At 37.8% G+C, this 18,277-nt stretch overlaps 1 protein-coding gene across 1 annotated transcript in view; it reads left to right on the top strand.

Annotated features, from left to right (window-relative positions):
• Positions 1-18,277, top strand: part of npas1 (neuronal PAS domain protein 1) — a 74,603-nt gene that overhangs the window by 52,516 nt on the left and 3,810 nt on the right. Inside the window, exons 5-11 of the mRNA XM_052107488.1 lie at positions 943-1,032; positions 12,579-12,753; positions 13,622-13,734; positions 13,938-14,134; positions 14,463-14,569; positions 15,581-15,728; positions 17,159-17,271. Coding sequence (XP_051963448.1) covers positions 943-1,032; positions 12,579-12,753; positions 13,622-13,734; positions 13,938-14,134; positions 14,463-14,569; positions 15,581-15,728; positions 17,159-17,271 — 943 coding nt within the window. The remainder of the gene's footprint in view (positions 1-942; positions 1,033-12,578; positions 12,754-13,621; positions 13,735-13,937; positions 14,135-14,462; positions 14,570-15,580; positions 15,729-17,158; positions 17,272-18,277) is intronic.

Here is an 18,277-nt window from a genome sequence, read left to right as displayed (position 1 = left end):
CCTGTTGCCTGTTTATCGGTGTTAATGACACCACGAAAATCTGCTTTTAGATCACCCAAAAATTCAACGAGGCTGTCAATTACTCACCCATGTTATTCCAAATCTGTATGACTTTCTTTTGCAGAGCACAAAAGGAGTTGTTTTAAAGGATGTCCCATTCGCTAATTTCAGTACAATAGCAGTTTACAGTGACTCACTTTAAAGCTTAAAAAAAGAATCTAACAGTGACATAAAAGTAGTCCATTCGACTTGTGCATTATATTCCAAGTCTTCTGAAGACATACGATAGGTGTTTTGGAGAAACAACTGAACATTTAAGCTATTTCACTGCAAGTATCTTGACTTTCCACCATAACTTAATTGTGCGTGATCATGGTCAAGGGTTTGAGGAAACAAGAAACAGCTGATTTAACACTTGTTCAAAAGTTCTCACATGAACATTTGAACAAGTGTTAAATCAGCAAATGGAACGTTCTTTAAAAATTCCTCCTTTTAGGGAGAAAGAAAGTCACAGAGGTTTAGAAAGACATGAGGGGGGAGTATATGATGACCGAATTTAGATTTTTGGGTGAACTATTCCTTTAAATGTACAGAAAATAATAGCAAAAAGCAGTACAAAATAAATAAGTAATACAATTGTAGTAAAATGTTGAAATTAAACCGCAAATTAAAGTTTCTACAACTGTGAAACTTTCATGATTATTTAAAGTGGCTAAAATAGTTTAGTTTATGATTGGTTGTATATTACTATACAACTAGCTGCAACATCCTGCATTGTTTCACACTGTATATCTTTGCCATCGTAATTTAGAGATAGTAACCCAGGTTTAAAATCCATTGTTTACCCCGTTTCAAAATAACAAACATCACTAAACCCAGGTTTAATATATAGTGTCAAAATGCCTTATATGTTTTTGTTTCAGTGTGTTTTTCTCTTTGCAGTCTCTGGATGGATTTGTGTTCGTTGTCAGTCAAGAAGGCAGATTCCTTTATATCTCTGAGACTGTCTCCATCTACCTTGGCCTTTCACAGGTGAGACCTACAGAACATACTTCATCAACGGTCAAGAAGTAAGGTCTTCATCGAATCAATGGTCAAGAAATAAAGTTGCCATTGAATTAACAGGGTCCCCATGGTCGTGTAAAACCTGAAATATCTGGAATTTTAAAATAGGGATTTCTAGACCTGGGAAAGTCATAGAAAGAGGTCAATCTTAAAGTCATCAAGTGACTTGGAAAAATCATGGAAAAGTCACTTCACAGAAACTAATTGGCCAAAAGGTGCGGGAACCCTGAAATCTGTACATACTATAAAAGGATTTTGGATGCAGCTATTGTGGTGTACTGCAAGGTATAAAACACACAAAAAATGATTTCCCCATCTCTCTTCCTCTCTTGAGCCTCTTGCCTCTCCAGGTGCTTTCTGTCTGTTGATTGCCTGTGGCCTCATGTACAGGGAATGTTAAGTCCTGCCATTTCACCCAGATGCATAAATAATAACAGTAATTACTCGCACAGCAATCAAAGCATCGCTCCAGCAAGCTGGGGTCTGTCTCGGGAACAAAAATCGATAGACATTTTAAAAGCCAAATTGATTGTGTCTCAAAAAAAAGAATACACACACACACATGCACACGCGCGCACACACACATGCACACACAAACACAAACACTCTGGGATGCTTTCAGGGGGGTGGGGGAAGGACAGATAGTGAGTTTAGGAAGGAAAATAGATGTGAATGGGATCGGTTTGGTTGAGGAAAAGAAGGGATTGCTCACAGACAGCGATATTGAGTGTCATATGATGGCCAAGCTTGTGTCTTTGCTGGAGCTGTCCTGCTGTTGTTTTAGAGGTACGCTGGGTGATTTTAATATACTGGATCAATCAACACTGTCGTGGCCTTTACTAAAGACAGCCAAAACAAATGGGCGTGAATACAAAACATGCTGCTTGTCTTTTAGCACTGGTTTGCTGTCTCCTCGAAAATAAAATTTGCCATCTCCTGCATAAATAACCAATTATTATCAGAGGTATCCTTTTAAGCCAAAAGAGTGCAAAAGCGCACTTTCAGTTTTTTAGCCGTCTTAGTTCCGGAAGTGTTTTTCCCAGTAATTTTTTCCATAAGGATTTCATTAAATCCTTCATAAGCCACAAACTAAACCAACCAGCTCCGAGGTGAATCAAATTTTTAACAAACTTTGATTTAAAGCAAAAAAGTATTAAAAATCGGACAGAAAGACAAATGTACAAGATTGTGTACTTAATGTCTTCCTCTATATACCAATATACCATCGACTAACAACCTCAGAGCTCACTTTAGTCTTTTATTATGGACTTCAGAGGAGGAACTGGTGCCAACTCCAACTTTAAGACATTGGATACTTCATATGCCACTGCCTGAACCACGGATTTTGGATGGACCCAACCGAACCTCACCGAAATGACCTGCCGGTTGAACTGTGACGCACCTCACTGATCTCTGCCTGCATCACCTTTGTATATTGATGGACTACACCCTTAAAATGGAATACATAGACTATCATTTAATTGTCAACAAAAGCCTTCATCAGCCAACTAACAAAGGACAATGCATCTACGTGAACTTCTGCAGTTAATCCAGTCTGGACCTCATAGACATTAGTTATTAATCTGAAAGTTAATTAACACTTACTTAGTTTACAAACCTTAACTTGCACTGCACACAAATAACTAATATTGGCCTTTTATATTCATGTTGTTTAGCCAGATGGTAACTGGCCCCCACAGTGATTCTGGTTTCGCCCAAGGTTATTTTTCTCCATTAACAAACATCTTATAGAGTTTTATGTTGTCTTGGGCTTGCTCACAGGGGGTTTAAATACAATTATTATTTACTTTTTACATTTTACTATACAATTTACAATCATATTTAATCAAACTACACTATGATGACTCTTAAGACTTTATAGATATTATAGTAAAAAAATGTTGTTAATGCATGATTTCCTGTTAAGCTGCTTTGAAACTATGTGTTGTAAATTGGGCTATACAAATAAAAATGACTTGACTCATGGTAGGTCTGTCTTTAAAGGTTTAAACATTATTGTTAATAATCAATTCCCCTATGGAAATACACTCACCTAAAGGATTATTAGGAACACCTGTTCAATTTCTCATTAATGCAATTATCTAATCAACCAATCACATGGCAGTTGCTTCAATGCATTTAGGGGTGTGGTCCTGGTCAAGACAATCTCCTGAACTCCAAACTGAATGTCAGAATGGGAAAGAAAGGTGATTTAAGCAATTTTGAGCGTGGCATGGTTGTTGGTGCCAGACGGGCCGGTCTGAGTATTTCACAATCTGCTCAGTTACTGGGATTTTCACGCACAACCATTTCTAGGGTTTACAAAGAATGGTGTGAAAAGGGAAAAACATCCAGTATGCGGCAGTCCTGTGGGCTGAAAATGCCTTGTTGATGCTAGAGGTCAGAGGAGAATGGGCCGACTGATTCAAGATGATAGAAGAGCAACTTTGCCTGAAATAACCACTCGTTACAACCGAGGTATGCAGCAAAGCATTTGTGAAGCCACAACACGCACAACATTGAGGTGGATGGGCTACAACAGCAGAAGACCCCACCGGGTACCACTCATCTCCACTACAAATAGGAAAAAGAGGCTACAATTTGCAAGAGCTCACCAAAATTGGACAGTTGAAGACTGGAAAAATGTTGCCTGGTCTGATGAGTCTCGATTTCTGTTGAGACATTCAGATGGTAGAGTCAGAATTTGGCATAAACAGAATGAGAACATGGATCCATCATGCCTTGTTACCACTGTGCAGGCTTGTGGTGGTGGTGTAATGGTGTGGGGGATGTTTTCTTGGCACACTTTAGGCCCCTTAGTGCCAATTGGGCATTGTTTAAATGCCACGGCCTACCTGAGCATTGTTTCTGACCATGTCCATCCCTTTATGGCCACCATGTACCCATCCTCTGATGGCTACTTCCAGCAGGATAATGCACCATGACACAAAGCTCGAATAATTTCAAATTGGTTTCTTGAACATGACAATGAGTTCACTGTACTAAAATGGCCCCCACAGTCATCAGATCTCAACCCAATAGAGCATCTTTGGGATGTGGTGGAACGGGAGCTTCGTGCCCTGGATGTGCATCCCACAAATCTCCATCAACTGCAAGATGCTATCCTATCAATATGGGCCAACATTTCTAAAGAATGCTTTCAGCACCTTGTTGAATCAATGCCACATAGAATTAAGGCAGTTCTGAAGGCGAAAGCGGGTTAAACACAGTATTAGTATGGTGTTCCTAATAATCCTTTAGGTGAGTGTAGATTTATAGGATCTTTACTGCCAGAACTACTACTACTGTTACACTCAATTAGCTTTCAATATCACTTTAGTACATCCTTAAGCCTGCTTGTAGTTAACACAACAGTTGAAGAGAGACTTATGTGTAGCCAAAATATTGATGAAATCTAAATGATTGAAGGATCTAAACAAAATTGAAAGACTGACAACAAGGTCATATATGTATTCTAGTCTATTCTATAATATTAATTTACATTACATAATCCCTGGAACATTCCCTCATGGATCACAACTTATATTAGTTTTTTTTGGAGGCCTTGAAATAAATCATTACTTCTAATTTCAGAGGACACAAAATAAAACACAATAGCTCTGTTCCGAAACCTGGTGAGCTGCCTTGCTGTCTACTGCCAATATAGGCTGTAACCTTCAAAGGCAGCATTCTAATTGAGGCCACGAACACACTAATACATTTTCCGTTGGAAACGCATTGATTTTGCTATGTTTATGCCAGTCACACTGGAACGGCATTTCCCTGCACTGAAAACGAAGACTTTTGAAAACGCTTTCTATTACCGCATACTTTGGAAAACAATAATGATAGTAAATTGAAAACTGAGTTTTCAGCACAAAATGTATTAGTGTGGATGTGGCCTCAAAAGGAACCTCACTGATTTGGAATAACGTGACTGCCTATCTTTTCGGAAAAGCCTCTGTGTTGGGAGTTTGTCTATAATGCCTTAAAATGCTGACTAAGTAGGCATCTTGGTTGGTTTTGGAACAGAGCTAATATCTACATGGAGACATGGACTAGAGGGATGTAAAATGAGAAAATACATACACTATCAGACAGTGCTTCCTGCACATCCCTTATTATTACTATTTTCCACATTTTAGAATAATTGTAAAGTCATCAAATATATGAAATAACTCAAATAAACTATAGAAATGATGACCAAAAAATGTGAAACAATCCCTAACTATCTTATATTTTAGCTTCTTCAAAGTAGATACCCTTTATCTACATTAAAGCTCTGCACACTCTAGTCTATGGTAATATGCTATTGAACACACGCCTTTATCCTATTTGATTATAATATAGAAATAAGTATAAATTAAACCACAAACAGTAAAAAAACAAACATATTAAGAACATGCATTGGTTTTCTTTTAAATATCAGACTAATTAGAATTTCTTTTCAATATTGTTGTTTGATTAATATTAACAACATAATAGACAGCCACTGCAAGGCCTTATGGTTCAGAGCAAATGTTTTGACAAACATATTGACATATTTATCAACAGATAGTTGTGGTCCTTGAATCTGATTGGACAAGTGATGTTATAAGAGTGCTGATAGCTCACATCATTAGCACTGGGATACTTTAATGTTTGTAACAATCCACTTGTGCTTTTAGCATTCCAAACTAAAGCGTAAGAGCAGTAGAGATGTGTAAGAGGTCTTGTGTGTCCTATGAGCGAGTAAATCTGACTTTGACAAACTGTGTTGTCAGTAAATGTGCGAGTTTCTTTGAAGTAATCCATAATTGTCTTTCACTGCATGATCACTCAGATTAATGCTACACTATAGCTAGGAAATAGAGTTAAACTAACAGTTTCAGCATTACTGCCGATCAAAGACATGACAGACAGAGTAATCAAAGTAATCAAATCAAACAGTCTACCTGATACAAGTTTCATCAAGGTGATGTACATTTTTAATATGGTGGAGGAGAAAATGCTTTCTGTGTCGAGTCAAAAAAAGAGTTCTCTAAGAAATATACAACAATGAAACTGCCGTCCTTTGCGTTTTCTCTCCGACAACAAAACACTTGAATGTGAGTGAAATGTTTGTAGGATGATTCCGATAACATGTATGACAGCATCACTCCACAATCAGAGTAGATTACTATCACACTACAGCTGAGGACTAGAGTTAAACTAACAGCTTCAGCATTACTGTTCATCGCTGTAACAGACACAGGTAATCACTCTCTCTCTTTCTCTCTCTCGCTCCCTCTCTCTCTCATACACACACATATCCTTATTTCTCCAATAACTTGTTAGAAACAGCCCAAACTGTTGTTACTAGTTCTAAAGTGTGGTTATTGAATTAGTCTCTTACTGTGATATTGCACTATTTATTTTAGCACACAAACAGTTTTTTTTAACCTGTTTGGGATGACTTGACTGTGTTTATATTAATACTGTCTGACAGGCATTTTGACCATGAAGCACACTTGACCATTCATGCGCGCATGACCGAATGACCGAATTTACCGCGATGCGCTTCAGATCGCTTCTCAAATCCTCCGGTCGAGCACTGGCTCTTACATAACAATCAGCTGCATTTTAGTGTTAAAGGAGTAACAGCACAGGCTCAAAAAAAAAACGTGTGAGCATTTTAAAGCAGCCGTGTGTCAGTAAAAAATTTGCGGATACCGAATTTAATCGGTTCTCGGTATTACCGGTACAGCAGGAAAACTGGTATTGTTAGGAAAAAATTTTTTTATCGAAATGTATTTATTTAAATGTACATTTTAATTAAAATGTTTCCAAAGAAGTTATTGGAAATGTGTATGTACTATAAATGTACTATATCTACAAAATTAACTTCAAGCATTTATGCATAAGCCTTCAAATCAAAAAGGTTTTTAATATTCTCTTAACCAACTTAATGAGGTGACACCTAAAATGCTGTTTAAACAGTACTGCAGGAGTTCCCATATGTTCTTGGCACTTGTACCACTTTCTGGGCTCACCTTCACAAAGAAAATTCTTCAATACATTTTTTTTAAATAAAAAACAAGACAAGAAACAACAAGAAATTAGCCATATGCCTTTAAATTAAAATTTTACGGTCATGGGACACATACATTTAGTTAAGTGTCCAAACTTTTGACTGGTACTACCTCCTATGTCTGGGCCTCTTTGAGGTCAACGGAAATACATTAACTGTAAGCAAGCAACCCAACTTGTTACCATGTGTCAGAGGTCAAGACACCCCAGCGTATGCAACTGTAGATGGACCCATCCACTCTGGTTAATCTTTTCGACCTATTGAAAGACAGTAGGGTTCCTTAGGCAGATTATGTGGGGTCAGGAACCTTGAGATCGAGATGATATGCCTGCTTCCAGGCTGCTTGCCCTACAGAACCCAAAGCTCCTGGTTGAGATGAAGGTCTAGGTGCTTAGCCTCTCATCTCCCCCCACGGCCAAAGCCACAACGTCAGGGAAATGTGGAGGGGTGCGAAATTGATCCTAGGCTGCTTAGTATGCAGGCCCATCACCTTTCCTCCTCCCCATCTATTCCTCTGCCTCCTCTCTTCGTCTTCTCGTGCTCTTCTCCCATCAGTCAGAATCAGACTGAGAGAGTGTTGTGGACAACTGCCTGGACGCCTCATACATATTAAAGCCTAGCTATTATTTATATCATGCCTTTCTCTTGCTCTCTCACTCATTCTCTGTCTCTCTTGCTTCTTCTTGACCCTATTCTTAACACTTATCAACATGCTTTTCTGACTTCTTGTGTTTCTTACCATCTCCACTTTCAAAGTCATCTTCTTTGTGGTTCTAGTTTAATTATGTCTGATTTTCAAAAAAGATTTTTTTTAGCTGGTTCTTATTAAAGGAAAATTCTGCCATCATTTATTCACCCTCATGTTGACTGTATGACTTTTCTTCTTATGCAGAATACAAAAGATGTTTTAATGAATACCGTGCATCACCTATTCAATACAATGACTGTGGATAATGCTTCACTTAAAAATGTAAAAAGTACAGAAATATATAATAATAGTAGTCTATGTAAAACATCTCCTTGTGTGTTCCACAAAAAGTCATATGGGTTTGGAACAAGGGTGAGAAATTGATGGTACACTTTAAATTTGGGCTCAACTGTTCCTTTAATGTTTTGAACTGATTTGTTCCATTTCATTGCATTTTGTCTTGCTGTTTTTGAATGCAAGAACACGTCTTATGTAAATGCTCCCTAAGAAACGAGTATGATTGATTTGGAGTGACATAAGGAACATAAGGAAGCTGTAATAATCTGTTCTAAAAAATATATATATTTTTTTTAACAAAATCTGAAGCATATTTTTATATAAACACATTTTATAGACATGTACATGTTGTACCTGTGGTTTAAGTGGAATAATTGATTCCGGACCATTGAATTATTGAAAATGAATGCATGTAAACACATTACCACCTCGGACGTGCATACTTTTTCAATAGTTACTGTAAATTGTCTGTAGTACATTTTTTATTTAAAATGTAATTTAAAATGTAAAATTTCTATATTTATGTAGCGAAATGCTTATTTCACAACTTGCAGGGACATCTGGGAACCCTTATGTAAGGAATAATTGACTGACGGGCCATTGAATTATTAGAAAAATAATGCACACCGGGGTGGTAATGCGATCACGACGCTGAAGCGGAGTTACACCTCGGTGTGCATTATTTTTCTAATAATTCAACGGCCCGAGTCAATTATTCCGCTTATACTACAGTTACCACACCTCGAAACATTGTTCAGATGATGTGATTCTAGACGTTTGTCAAGTTTTTGTCATTAAAACGCTCTTGTATGTAGGACTAATTTCTTACGCATCTAATCCCATGCCTCCGTTGCTAATTCCAAAACGTCATTTTAGAGTTAGTAACGGAGGTTTGAGCCACTGACAGCAGACTAATGCAGTTATTAGTGTAGTTATTAGAGAGACAGAGGTTGCAATAATGAGACGTCATATTATTTAATTTATTTATTAATTCATACGTTAATTCGAACGAATTTATTTATTAAAATTAAACTGCACGTTAAACACACTGACAGCCCAAGCTGTTGTTTTTTGGTGTTTTCTTCATGTTTTTCGCCCTCGAGTCGGTCTAGCTGTTCTTCGCTGATTGTTTTATGTCTTTTGTTGTTGCCGGCTGCCTTTGATGTCCTCTTCCGTTTATTTGTTTTTTCATCTGAGCTATCCAATACTGCGGTCGCCCAGTTGTTAAAATGTTTATGTTCACCATAAATATTCAAATTTACTTCCGGAAAATCAAAATAGTCTGTCATTTTTTTTCCTCTTGAAGTTGAAGTGGATTTGTCGCTGTCACTTCTTGTTATGAATTGTATCCTATTTTCCGTTATTACAGTTGACTACGCGAAGTGATATGGAACTGTAATGCGGTCAAGACCTGCCTGGAACTACTTTAGCCGTGCGTTTCCCTGAAAATAATTGCACACCTTAGAACGTTCTCAACCAATCAGAATCAAGCATTCAACAGCCCTGTAGTATAAGATTGTTTAATCACTGAACTAGAAGTTAGAACTGGTTCAAAGAAACTAACTGAACAAACTGGTTCACTAAAATAATGCTATTGACTTCCCAAATTATATTCTTTTCCCCCTCTTTCATGCATTCTTTTTCACATTTACAGTACGTATACATTATGTATTCTTACAAACCAAGTAAACTGTCAGATCCTTCTTAATGAGATTTCCCAAAATCTCCCTGTTGCACCTTTGGTTCTTCAGACCCAGCACTACTTTCAACAAGCTAAACAACACTCTCTGAGGCATTGTGGACCAGATTAAGTTTGCCAAACCAGACCACCTGTCTGTTGGATTTACCTCCACCTTTACCTCTCAATTAGTCTACTCAGGCTTAAAACCCCAGACTCTTTACAATTCATCCCTCAATTGATCCCCAATTACACAGCTCGGCTCTTTACTCTGGCACTCCATCCCTCTTCTCTCCGTTCTTCCCTCTGTTTGCACCCAACCTGCCTCACGCACATACTTTAGTGTCCTTGACGGCCAGCGGAAAAATCCTTTAAAATCCCTCCGTAAATGGATCTAATCCCATAATAAATGACTGTGTCCCACAGACAAGGGTGTGAGGGAGAATCCAGCCTTTTATCAAGATGGAATGAAATCAGACCCACACAGATTAGTTCTTTATAATTCATGGGGTCACAAGAATGCAAATTGTACCTATTTTTTCTCTCTTACTTTAACCCTAGAAAGAATATGTACATTAACTTCACCCCCTTAAAATGAATATGTCTTGTCAAAAAAGGCAAATTAATTGTAATGGTCATTTTATTGTAAACACATGCTGTATGGTTCATATACAACCTACATAAGCATCCGAGGGGTAGTGATACAAAATCTCTTATAATAAAAAAAATAGTAAACTAAATATTAAAAAAGTTATTTCACATCATCGACAACATCTTTATTGAGAAATACCTGAAAAGACCACTTCATGTAAAATGTATGTCTTAAAACAAGACGCTGGGTCATTTCTGACCAACATTTGTGTTCTAGGGTTAGACTAGTTAAGAGAAGTATTAAGAAATAATCACCCCAAGATGAAAATTCTTATTCACACACGCTCGTGTTTATTTAAACTATGTTTTCTTCCATGTAGCAAGAGACATTTCGTTAAATGTCCATGTTGCTGTTTTCCATGCAACCCAAAAGGATGAGGATTGGAACAAGCTCCTCAAAAAAAAACATAAAAGTGTCATAAGAGTTGTCCTTAAAAACGTTGTTATATTCCAAGTCATTATAAGCTGAAAATCTTTCCCTCCGCAGTAGCCCATAAATCTCACATAACTCTTGCAATTGTAAACATTCAGACTCGTCACATCCTGATTGGTCACGAGACACGCAAAAACTAATTACGTTTAATGTCATTTCAGTCGTGACAACTCCTAGAAAGATTTAGCAAGTTAATGTGGGTATGACATATTGATAGGATATTGATCTTGGCAGACTAGATCTGCTACGCTGCTGATCCGCTACTGCTAGAACAAACACAGACTGAGTTAAGCATGTGGACATGCTGCTGCTGCTGCACAATTAGAAAAATACAAGACATGCTGCTGTGCAATTAGACATAAATACAGTCCCCCAACAAAGCAGGGAAGCTGCACAAACGCATAACACAAACCCCTAAACAAGATGTACTACCAAGACTTGTGTAATGCTGCTGCTCTGAAGAGCCATATGCACAGAGTGTATGCTAGCTAGGTGTGATTTGGCCTAATGGCCAAAAGGCATAACACTAATGAAGTAAATCTCTATGTGTGTCTGGGCCTGCTTGGCCAAATGGCTTAAATGGCTAGTGACCTGACATATAATGTTTACTTGGGCCTGGAAAGCCCAGAGCTAACTAGTGACTTAGCCTAGCTATGTGTGGATTTATTTAAACTAATGACCTAAAATAGCGATGTGTACCAGGCCTTACCTTATTAAAGATGTGCTTCTATGTGTCATGGCCAAAAGCAGACCTTACCATGCAAGCTAAAAGAAGAAAAAGCCCAAGCAACCACCTGAGCAAATAGCACTTTCAGAGAAAACTCTTGCAGCACGCTACAGTGAAACTGGATTGTTTGCAAACTGAGCAAATTAAAATGTTAGGCAAAGAGAGAGAATGCAAGTTAATTGGCTTCTTGATTACACGTCAAAGGACCTATCTGATTTCACTATGTGAGCTGATTGGCTTGACATATCACAAGTGAGTCAGTTTCTGCACCATTTTGCTGCCAGTCGTGGCCCAATCAGCATAACACGCCTGTCCATTTCAGCTTATCGCCACCTGTTTTGCGGCCGGTTCACCTTTTTGCTTTGCTAATTTGGTTGTGTTGTCTACCACTGAGCCACTGTAACCTCCACTTTAGCTGTATTAAATAGAAGCTTGGAGAATTATTTTGGGTTCCACACAAGAAAAAGACTCATACATGTTTAGAACGACATGAGAGTGAGTACATGATTACAAAACTTTCCTTTTTGAGGGAACTATTCCTTTAAGAGCATTAATGATTCTCATTGATCTTATAGTTTGTTTCTATTGGTGTACTGTTCTTTGCCTTGTGTGGTAGGCCATGGTAGTGTATGATTTATGAAGCTCACCTGTTCAGAGTTTCTTTGACATATTGTATATTATGTGCAGCAGATATAATATTCAGTGTAGGTCATGGTAAGCTGTAATGTTTTATGTGTAGCTTTGCTTTTATCTCACTCTGATGTTTGCTTCTACCAGTGTAAGGTTTTAGAAATGTGTGTAAGTATGAGTTTGTGTACACTTGTGCATCACAAATCTAGGAATAGCTATGGACGATTTTGGTTGTTAGCCAGTATGTAGTGATCCTATGTCATGTTTCTTACATGTACTGCTGTAAAACATCCCATGTTACTGATGTTTTATATTGATCTTTGTGTTTATTTATGGTTTTGTGTATGTGTGTATGTTCAGGTTGAGTTAACTGGCAGCAGCGTATTTGATTATATTCACCCCGCGGACCATGTCGAGATGGCAGAGCGTCTTGGCATTAAGCCACACCTCCGGGCGGAGGCAGGCTGTCAAACGTCCCATGAAAGTGCTTCAAGTTCTGCCTCCACATCTTCATTGGCAGGAACTCCAGAACCAGGTAACATACCATTGAAGTTCAGCAACAACATGTTAAATCAACATGTTATCCTGGGCACTGTTAAAGGGGTTATATTATGAGAAACATATTTTTCTTTACAAATTAATAAAAGATTAACTAAAAGAGTGAAAAATATTCAGAGGTTGCGCTGCAAATAAATAATATTCATAACATATATAGTACTGTGCAAAAGATTTAGGCCCTTGTGAAAAACATTCAAAGTGAGGATTTCTTAAAAAAATAATGACAAATCAATGGGCTTTCCTCTCTCAAATCATTAATCAATTAACATCAATTAAATTCCAGTAAAAAAACAAAAAAAGCTAAATCAATATTTGCCTTCAAAACAGCACCAACTTTCCACAGCACCACAGTTTTTCTTGGTTGATGTAAGACGTTCCAAGCATCTTGGAGAATTCACCTCAGTATTTCGGCTGTCTCAATTAATTCTGTCTCTTTGTGTAATCCCAGACTGACCTGATGTTCAGTGGGGGGTCTCTGTGAGGGCCATGACATCTGTTGTAGGGCTCCTTGTTCTTCTATTCTAATCTTTTCTATTTGCAAAAGGAATGTTTGGGAGTATAAAATGTATATTTCCAATTGACACACTAAAGTAGCTGATATAAATAACCATCTTAAGACAAATGTTTTTGTGAAACATCTTATGTGCCTAAGACTTTCGCACAGTACTGTATATTAGACCCCTTTAATAATTATAGCATTTTTATCTTTCCCGCATATTCATATACACACATATTGGTTGTTCTGAGGTATCCAGCAGTTATTTTTTATTGTCATATTGAATCTTGGCACACAAGTATTGTTAAAATGGTGCATGTCTTCGTCCTGTGTGTGTCTCCACCTTTAGCCCCATCCAGTCCTTGTTCTCCTGTCAGTGAGTTGGCAGAACGTGGCTTTTTCATCCGGATGAAATCCACCCTTACCAAGCGTGGCCTCCACGTAAAATCTTCTGGTTATAAAGTAAGATATTGATATGCAACATACCCGCTCATGAGTGAGATTCTGGCACCAACTCAAGGATTTCGTTGTGCAACTTATTGTTGAAGTGGTGGATTGTTCTTTAATTATTCTCTTTTAGCCATTTTCATGAGTGCATTATTGACTGATTGATTTGTTGGGTCATTTCTTTCATAAACTGATTTGCTCATTTAATTCCTTATCAGGTGATTCATGTGACAGGTCGTATTCGCTGTCGGCCTGCCCTGGTGCCTGGCTCCTTCCGTCCTTTGCATCGGCCAATGGGATTAGTCGCTCTGGCTCACACGCTTCCGCCTTCCATGGTTAATGAGGTGCGCATGGAAAGTCACATGTTTGTGTTCCGAGTCAACATGGACTTACAAGTCACCTACTGTGAGAACAGGTAACTTCCCAGCATGCACTGCAAAAAACAAACATTATATTATTATTATTATTTATTATTTTTCAAAACAACATACATGTACTTGTGAAGCAAACTACTCTAAGATCTAAAGTCTTGTTTTCAAAGAAAAACAACAAAACGGTGTATGGTTTATTTAAAAGCAAGAAAAATAACTATTTGCCAATGGCAAAAAAAAATAATAATAATTTCTTACCCCATTCTAAAATAGTTTTTTCTTGTCTCAACTACTGAAAAAGAAAACTGGCCAAATATGATGGCAACTTTACACACGGTGTTGTCACTCTAATGGGAAAATGTGCTTTTGTAGGATTTCAGAGTATATGGACCTCAGTCCAGCAGAGGTGGTTGGACACACCTGCTATCACTTCATCTATGTGGAAGACCTGGACACCATCAGGCAGAGCCATGAAGACTGTAAGCATTTCAGGATGTCAATTGTGTTCTCTCTCTCTCTGCCTCCATTCCTTACATAATTATTTAAGTTTGATGCTGGGTAGTGGACGACTGATATCGGTTTTTCAATGTTCGATGTCGATACCGTTATCTAGCAGGATGGCCGATATAAATGCCGATAAACATATTACAGTTTAACAACAGAAAATGAGATGTACAAAAATTGTTGTTTGTATTATCGCAAAATGGCCAAATATCATCCGATTAATCAGCTTAGCCGATATATCGGTCTATCACTAATCCTGGGTTAATATATCTTACGCGGTTCTCTTTAATACTCTTTATTATATCTCTTTAATACAATTCTTATTGGTCAATTGTGGCATTATATGATCAAATATTTTTCTATAATGACAGTTAAACTGTATAATTGACCGTTGTCCCAATCCTAATTTCATGTGTTTCGTATCACTCTGCAGTCACTTTCTTCTCGCATAATACTATAATATAAACTCAAATCAATATTTCATGTCCATTTGTTTATTTATTTGGCTGATTATTGCTGATCATTAACACAAAATAAAACCCATTCAGGATGATTAAAAACCCCTGTTGTGGTTTATTTTGCGATAATGACTGTATATATTCCTAACCTATATTATAGGACCAGAAGGAAATGTGAATATACAGTATATCAAGAGCTTTTGTGAGGGTGGCTGTATAATAGATTGTTAATAGATTTGGATAGAGGAAAAAAGTAAGTCTGACTTTTAGGTCATGGTTATACTGTAGAACAGATGCATCTGTCTGTTTAGCCAGTGTAATAGGAAAGCTGAAGACCCTAAAAACTGCTATTTGCATTTTGTCAACAACACACCCTAGCCATATAAATAAATTGTGTTTCTCACCTCCACACCAAGGTTTTAGACATTTAGCTGAATTTTAGCTTTCTTAAAGTGGCTTAAAACCTAATATTTGAATATTTACTAACTTTAACTATATATGTGTTTCTTTTTTAATTTGTTCTCCTAGTGCTGCGGAAAGGGCAGGTTGTGACGGGGTATTATCGTTGGTTGCAGAAGAGAGGAGGGTATCTATGGATTCAATCTTGCGCTACTGTGTCCATTAACCACAAAGCGCCCCATGAGCGCAATGTCATCTGGGTTAACTATGTGCTCAGGTGAGCTTCACACTGGCCTTTTTGTGGTTTTGTATTAAATTGTTGTGTTAAAGTCCCCATGAAATGAGCTTGACAAGCATTGCTTTCTGCCTTGTTGAAATCAAGGTTATAATAGTTTTAAGTTTCAGTTTTTCTAATTATGTTGATTTTTATTTTTCAGTTTAAGAAAATGTTTTATTTTACATTCAGTTTTCCTTTTAGTTTTAGTTTACAATAATAACTTTGGTTGACATGCAGTATACCTTATTGAAACAGGAAGTTTGGGTGTGACATATCAAAGGAAGAGAAAGACTTTAAACATTTTGAATGGGCATATCTGCTAAAAGGGAATGTGTTGGAGTACGCTGGCATCAAAGCTTGCAAACATGGATTAAAAACCACAAAACTCTCATTTTGATTTTATGGGATCTGTAATGTGCACAAATTCTCCTCAAAGGCCCTCATAAATGCTCTTCTTCACCATCTATCTACGAAAATCTTTTTTCACACCAGCATGCACGTTAAAAGAAGTCAGACAAAAACAGGCCAAAAAATAGCTACATTTCAGTGATAATTGGACTGGTGATATATAATTACACTAAATGGATGTCAACATTTTCTGGCTGAATTGTGTTTTAGTTAATTAGCTTTGTAATTACGATGGCTAATTATCTTCTGTAGCACCCTGCTGGGCCATGTTCATTGTTGGGTGTGTGTGTGTGTGTGTGTGTGTGTGTGTGTGTGTGTGTGTGTGTGTGTGTGTGCGTGCGTGTGTGTGTGAGTGTGTACCTCTCACCTCTCAGTCATTGCCTGTGAGAAATAAATTCTTCTTTCAAAACCATCTAAAGCCACAGTCACCCTGGGCTTTGAGCTTGCAAAATTACTTTGGACACCGCAATGGACAGGATATTGTGTCATGCTTCTGGTTTAATCATAAATAACAAATAATATCATATTCAAACATTGGGGGTTACAGCGCGAAGCATTAGCTTGTTTCCATTAATCATGGTATAAATATTGGGGGGGTGGGTGTACTTACTTGTTTTGGTTATTCCACCTTGGAATCTACACCCCTGCATCCACCATCTACATGCAAAACTGCTTTAGAATTTGGCTAAAATTAGGTATCTAAGAAGGCAGGATCATTTTGCTGCCTATCTTTTGGAACAGCTTTTGTTGCAGAGGAGCGCTTATGCCTTAAAGTGTTATCTAGATTCGCAGCTCACTAGATTTTGGAACAGAGACTATATGGAGTAGAAATACAGGCCAATTTGAATTTGAACCTCCTTTTGTGTATTCAGCTATAATAAATCATTGGAGAACATTGTGTAATGGTGTAAAGTTACGGTTAAGTTTCTGTGTAACACTGAAGCAAGGTTTAGCGTTTAGATTGTCAAATGTGTAAAGCTCCCCAAGGAGAGCTGCTCACTCTCTTTTATCTGTATTTTCAGTCGACCAGAGCTGGCAGACATGCCTCTGGACTTATTACAACTCCCAGAAAGCCTGAGGGCAGAGCGGCTTCAAGCATGCTCCTCCCCACGCAACACTTCCCCAAATGCACAAGGTATGTTCTAATGCTGCGTTTCATTAAAACTTGGATGGGTGGAATTTCTAACTTTCGTCTTTGAAAAGTACAAATAGCTTACCACTTTAAGTCAGACATCAAACTTTGTTGGAAATTCTACACCCAGATTTTGCCCCGATGCAGGTGTATAACGTCGTACAAACTTGGCGAACCCAAGGAGAACATGCACAATTAATGATCACTTTTTAGTATATAAAATGCATCAATGAGTCAGAGTTCCTACATAAATTGATAATAAGGATGCTTTTGCATCAGTACTTTTGGTGCACACCAAGGCTCGTTTGACATTGAAGTTCAGTGTGGTTGGTGTGAACGCTGTTTGCCGAACTCGCGTGCACACCGAGTCCGGTTGAACAGGTGGTTTGGGGTACAGTTTGTGTGGTTTGCTGCTGCTATAAACACAATCCGTACTATTTTGCAGAAGTGAATCATTATTGATGATGTATAATTTGCATATTTGCAGGCTCCTGGTCACAATTATTTTGGTAAGGAGTTTTCATACCTGCTTGTCTCCAAATCAAATCTGGTTCACACTGTATGATTTTCGCTAAGATTCTATGGTCTGAGACACATTTCGGGAAATCTAAAGGACGTCTGTCGTCATAGGGTGAAATCTTACAACATTTAGTGTGACATGCTCACCGATGGCTGATTAATTGTCCTTACGATGATCTTTAGCCTACAACTGTCAGAAATTTTGGGGCCGAAGTCCTGCGGTGTGACCCAACTAATAAAGAACCAATAGAAACACAACATCTGATAATGCGTCAACTACAATCAACAACAATAGAAGGGAAGGAGCACTACTTGGAGCAAGAGTGAGAAATGTTCAACAAGAAATGTTGGTAATAGCTTGTCTATGTGATATGCCAACACAAATAAGGTGTTGGCTAGCATTATCTTCACATACCATCAAAATTACCTTGAGCTTGCGTTGTAGAAAGGGCATTCCATGGCGTTGTCCTTTACCCAGCCATGACTTACT

Source organism: Xyrauchen texanus, chromosome 36 (assembly GCF_025860055.1).
Source record: "Xyrauchen texanus isolate HMW12.3.18 chromosome 36, RBS_HiC_50CHRs, whole genome shotgun sequence".
Lineage (NCBI taxonomy): Eukaryota > Metazoa > Chordata > Actinopteri > Cypriniformes > Catostomidae > Xyrauchen > Xyrauchen texanus.
The sequence above is the reverse complement of the archived record's forward strand: the minus strand, read 5'-3'. Positions and strand labels throughout refer to the sequence as shown.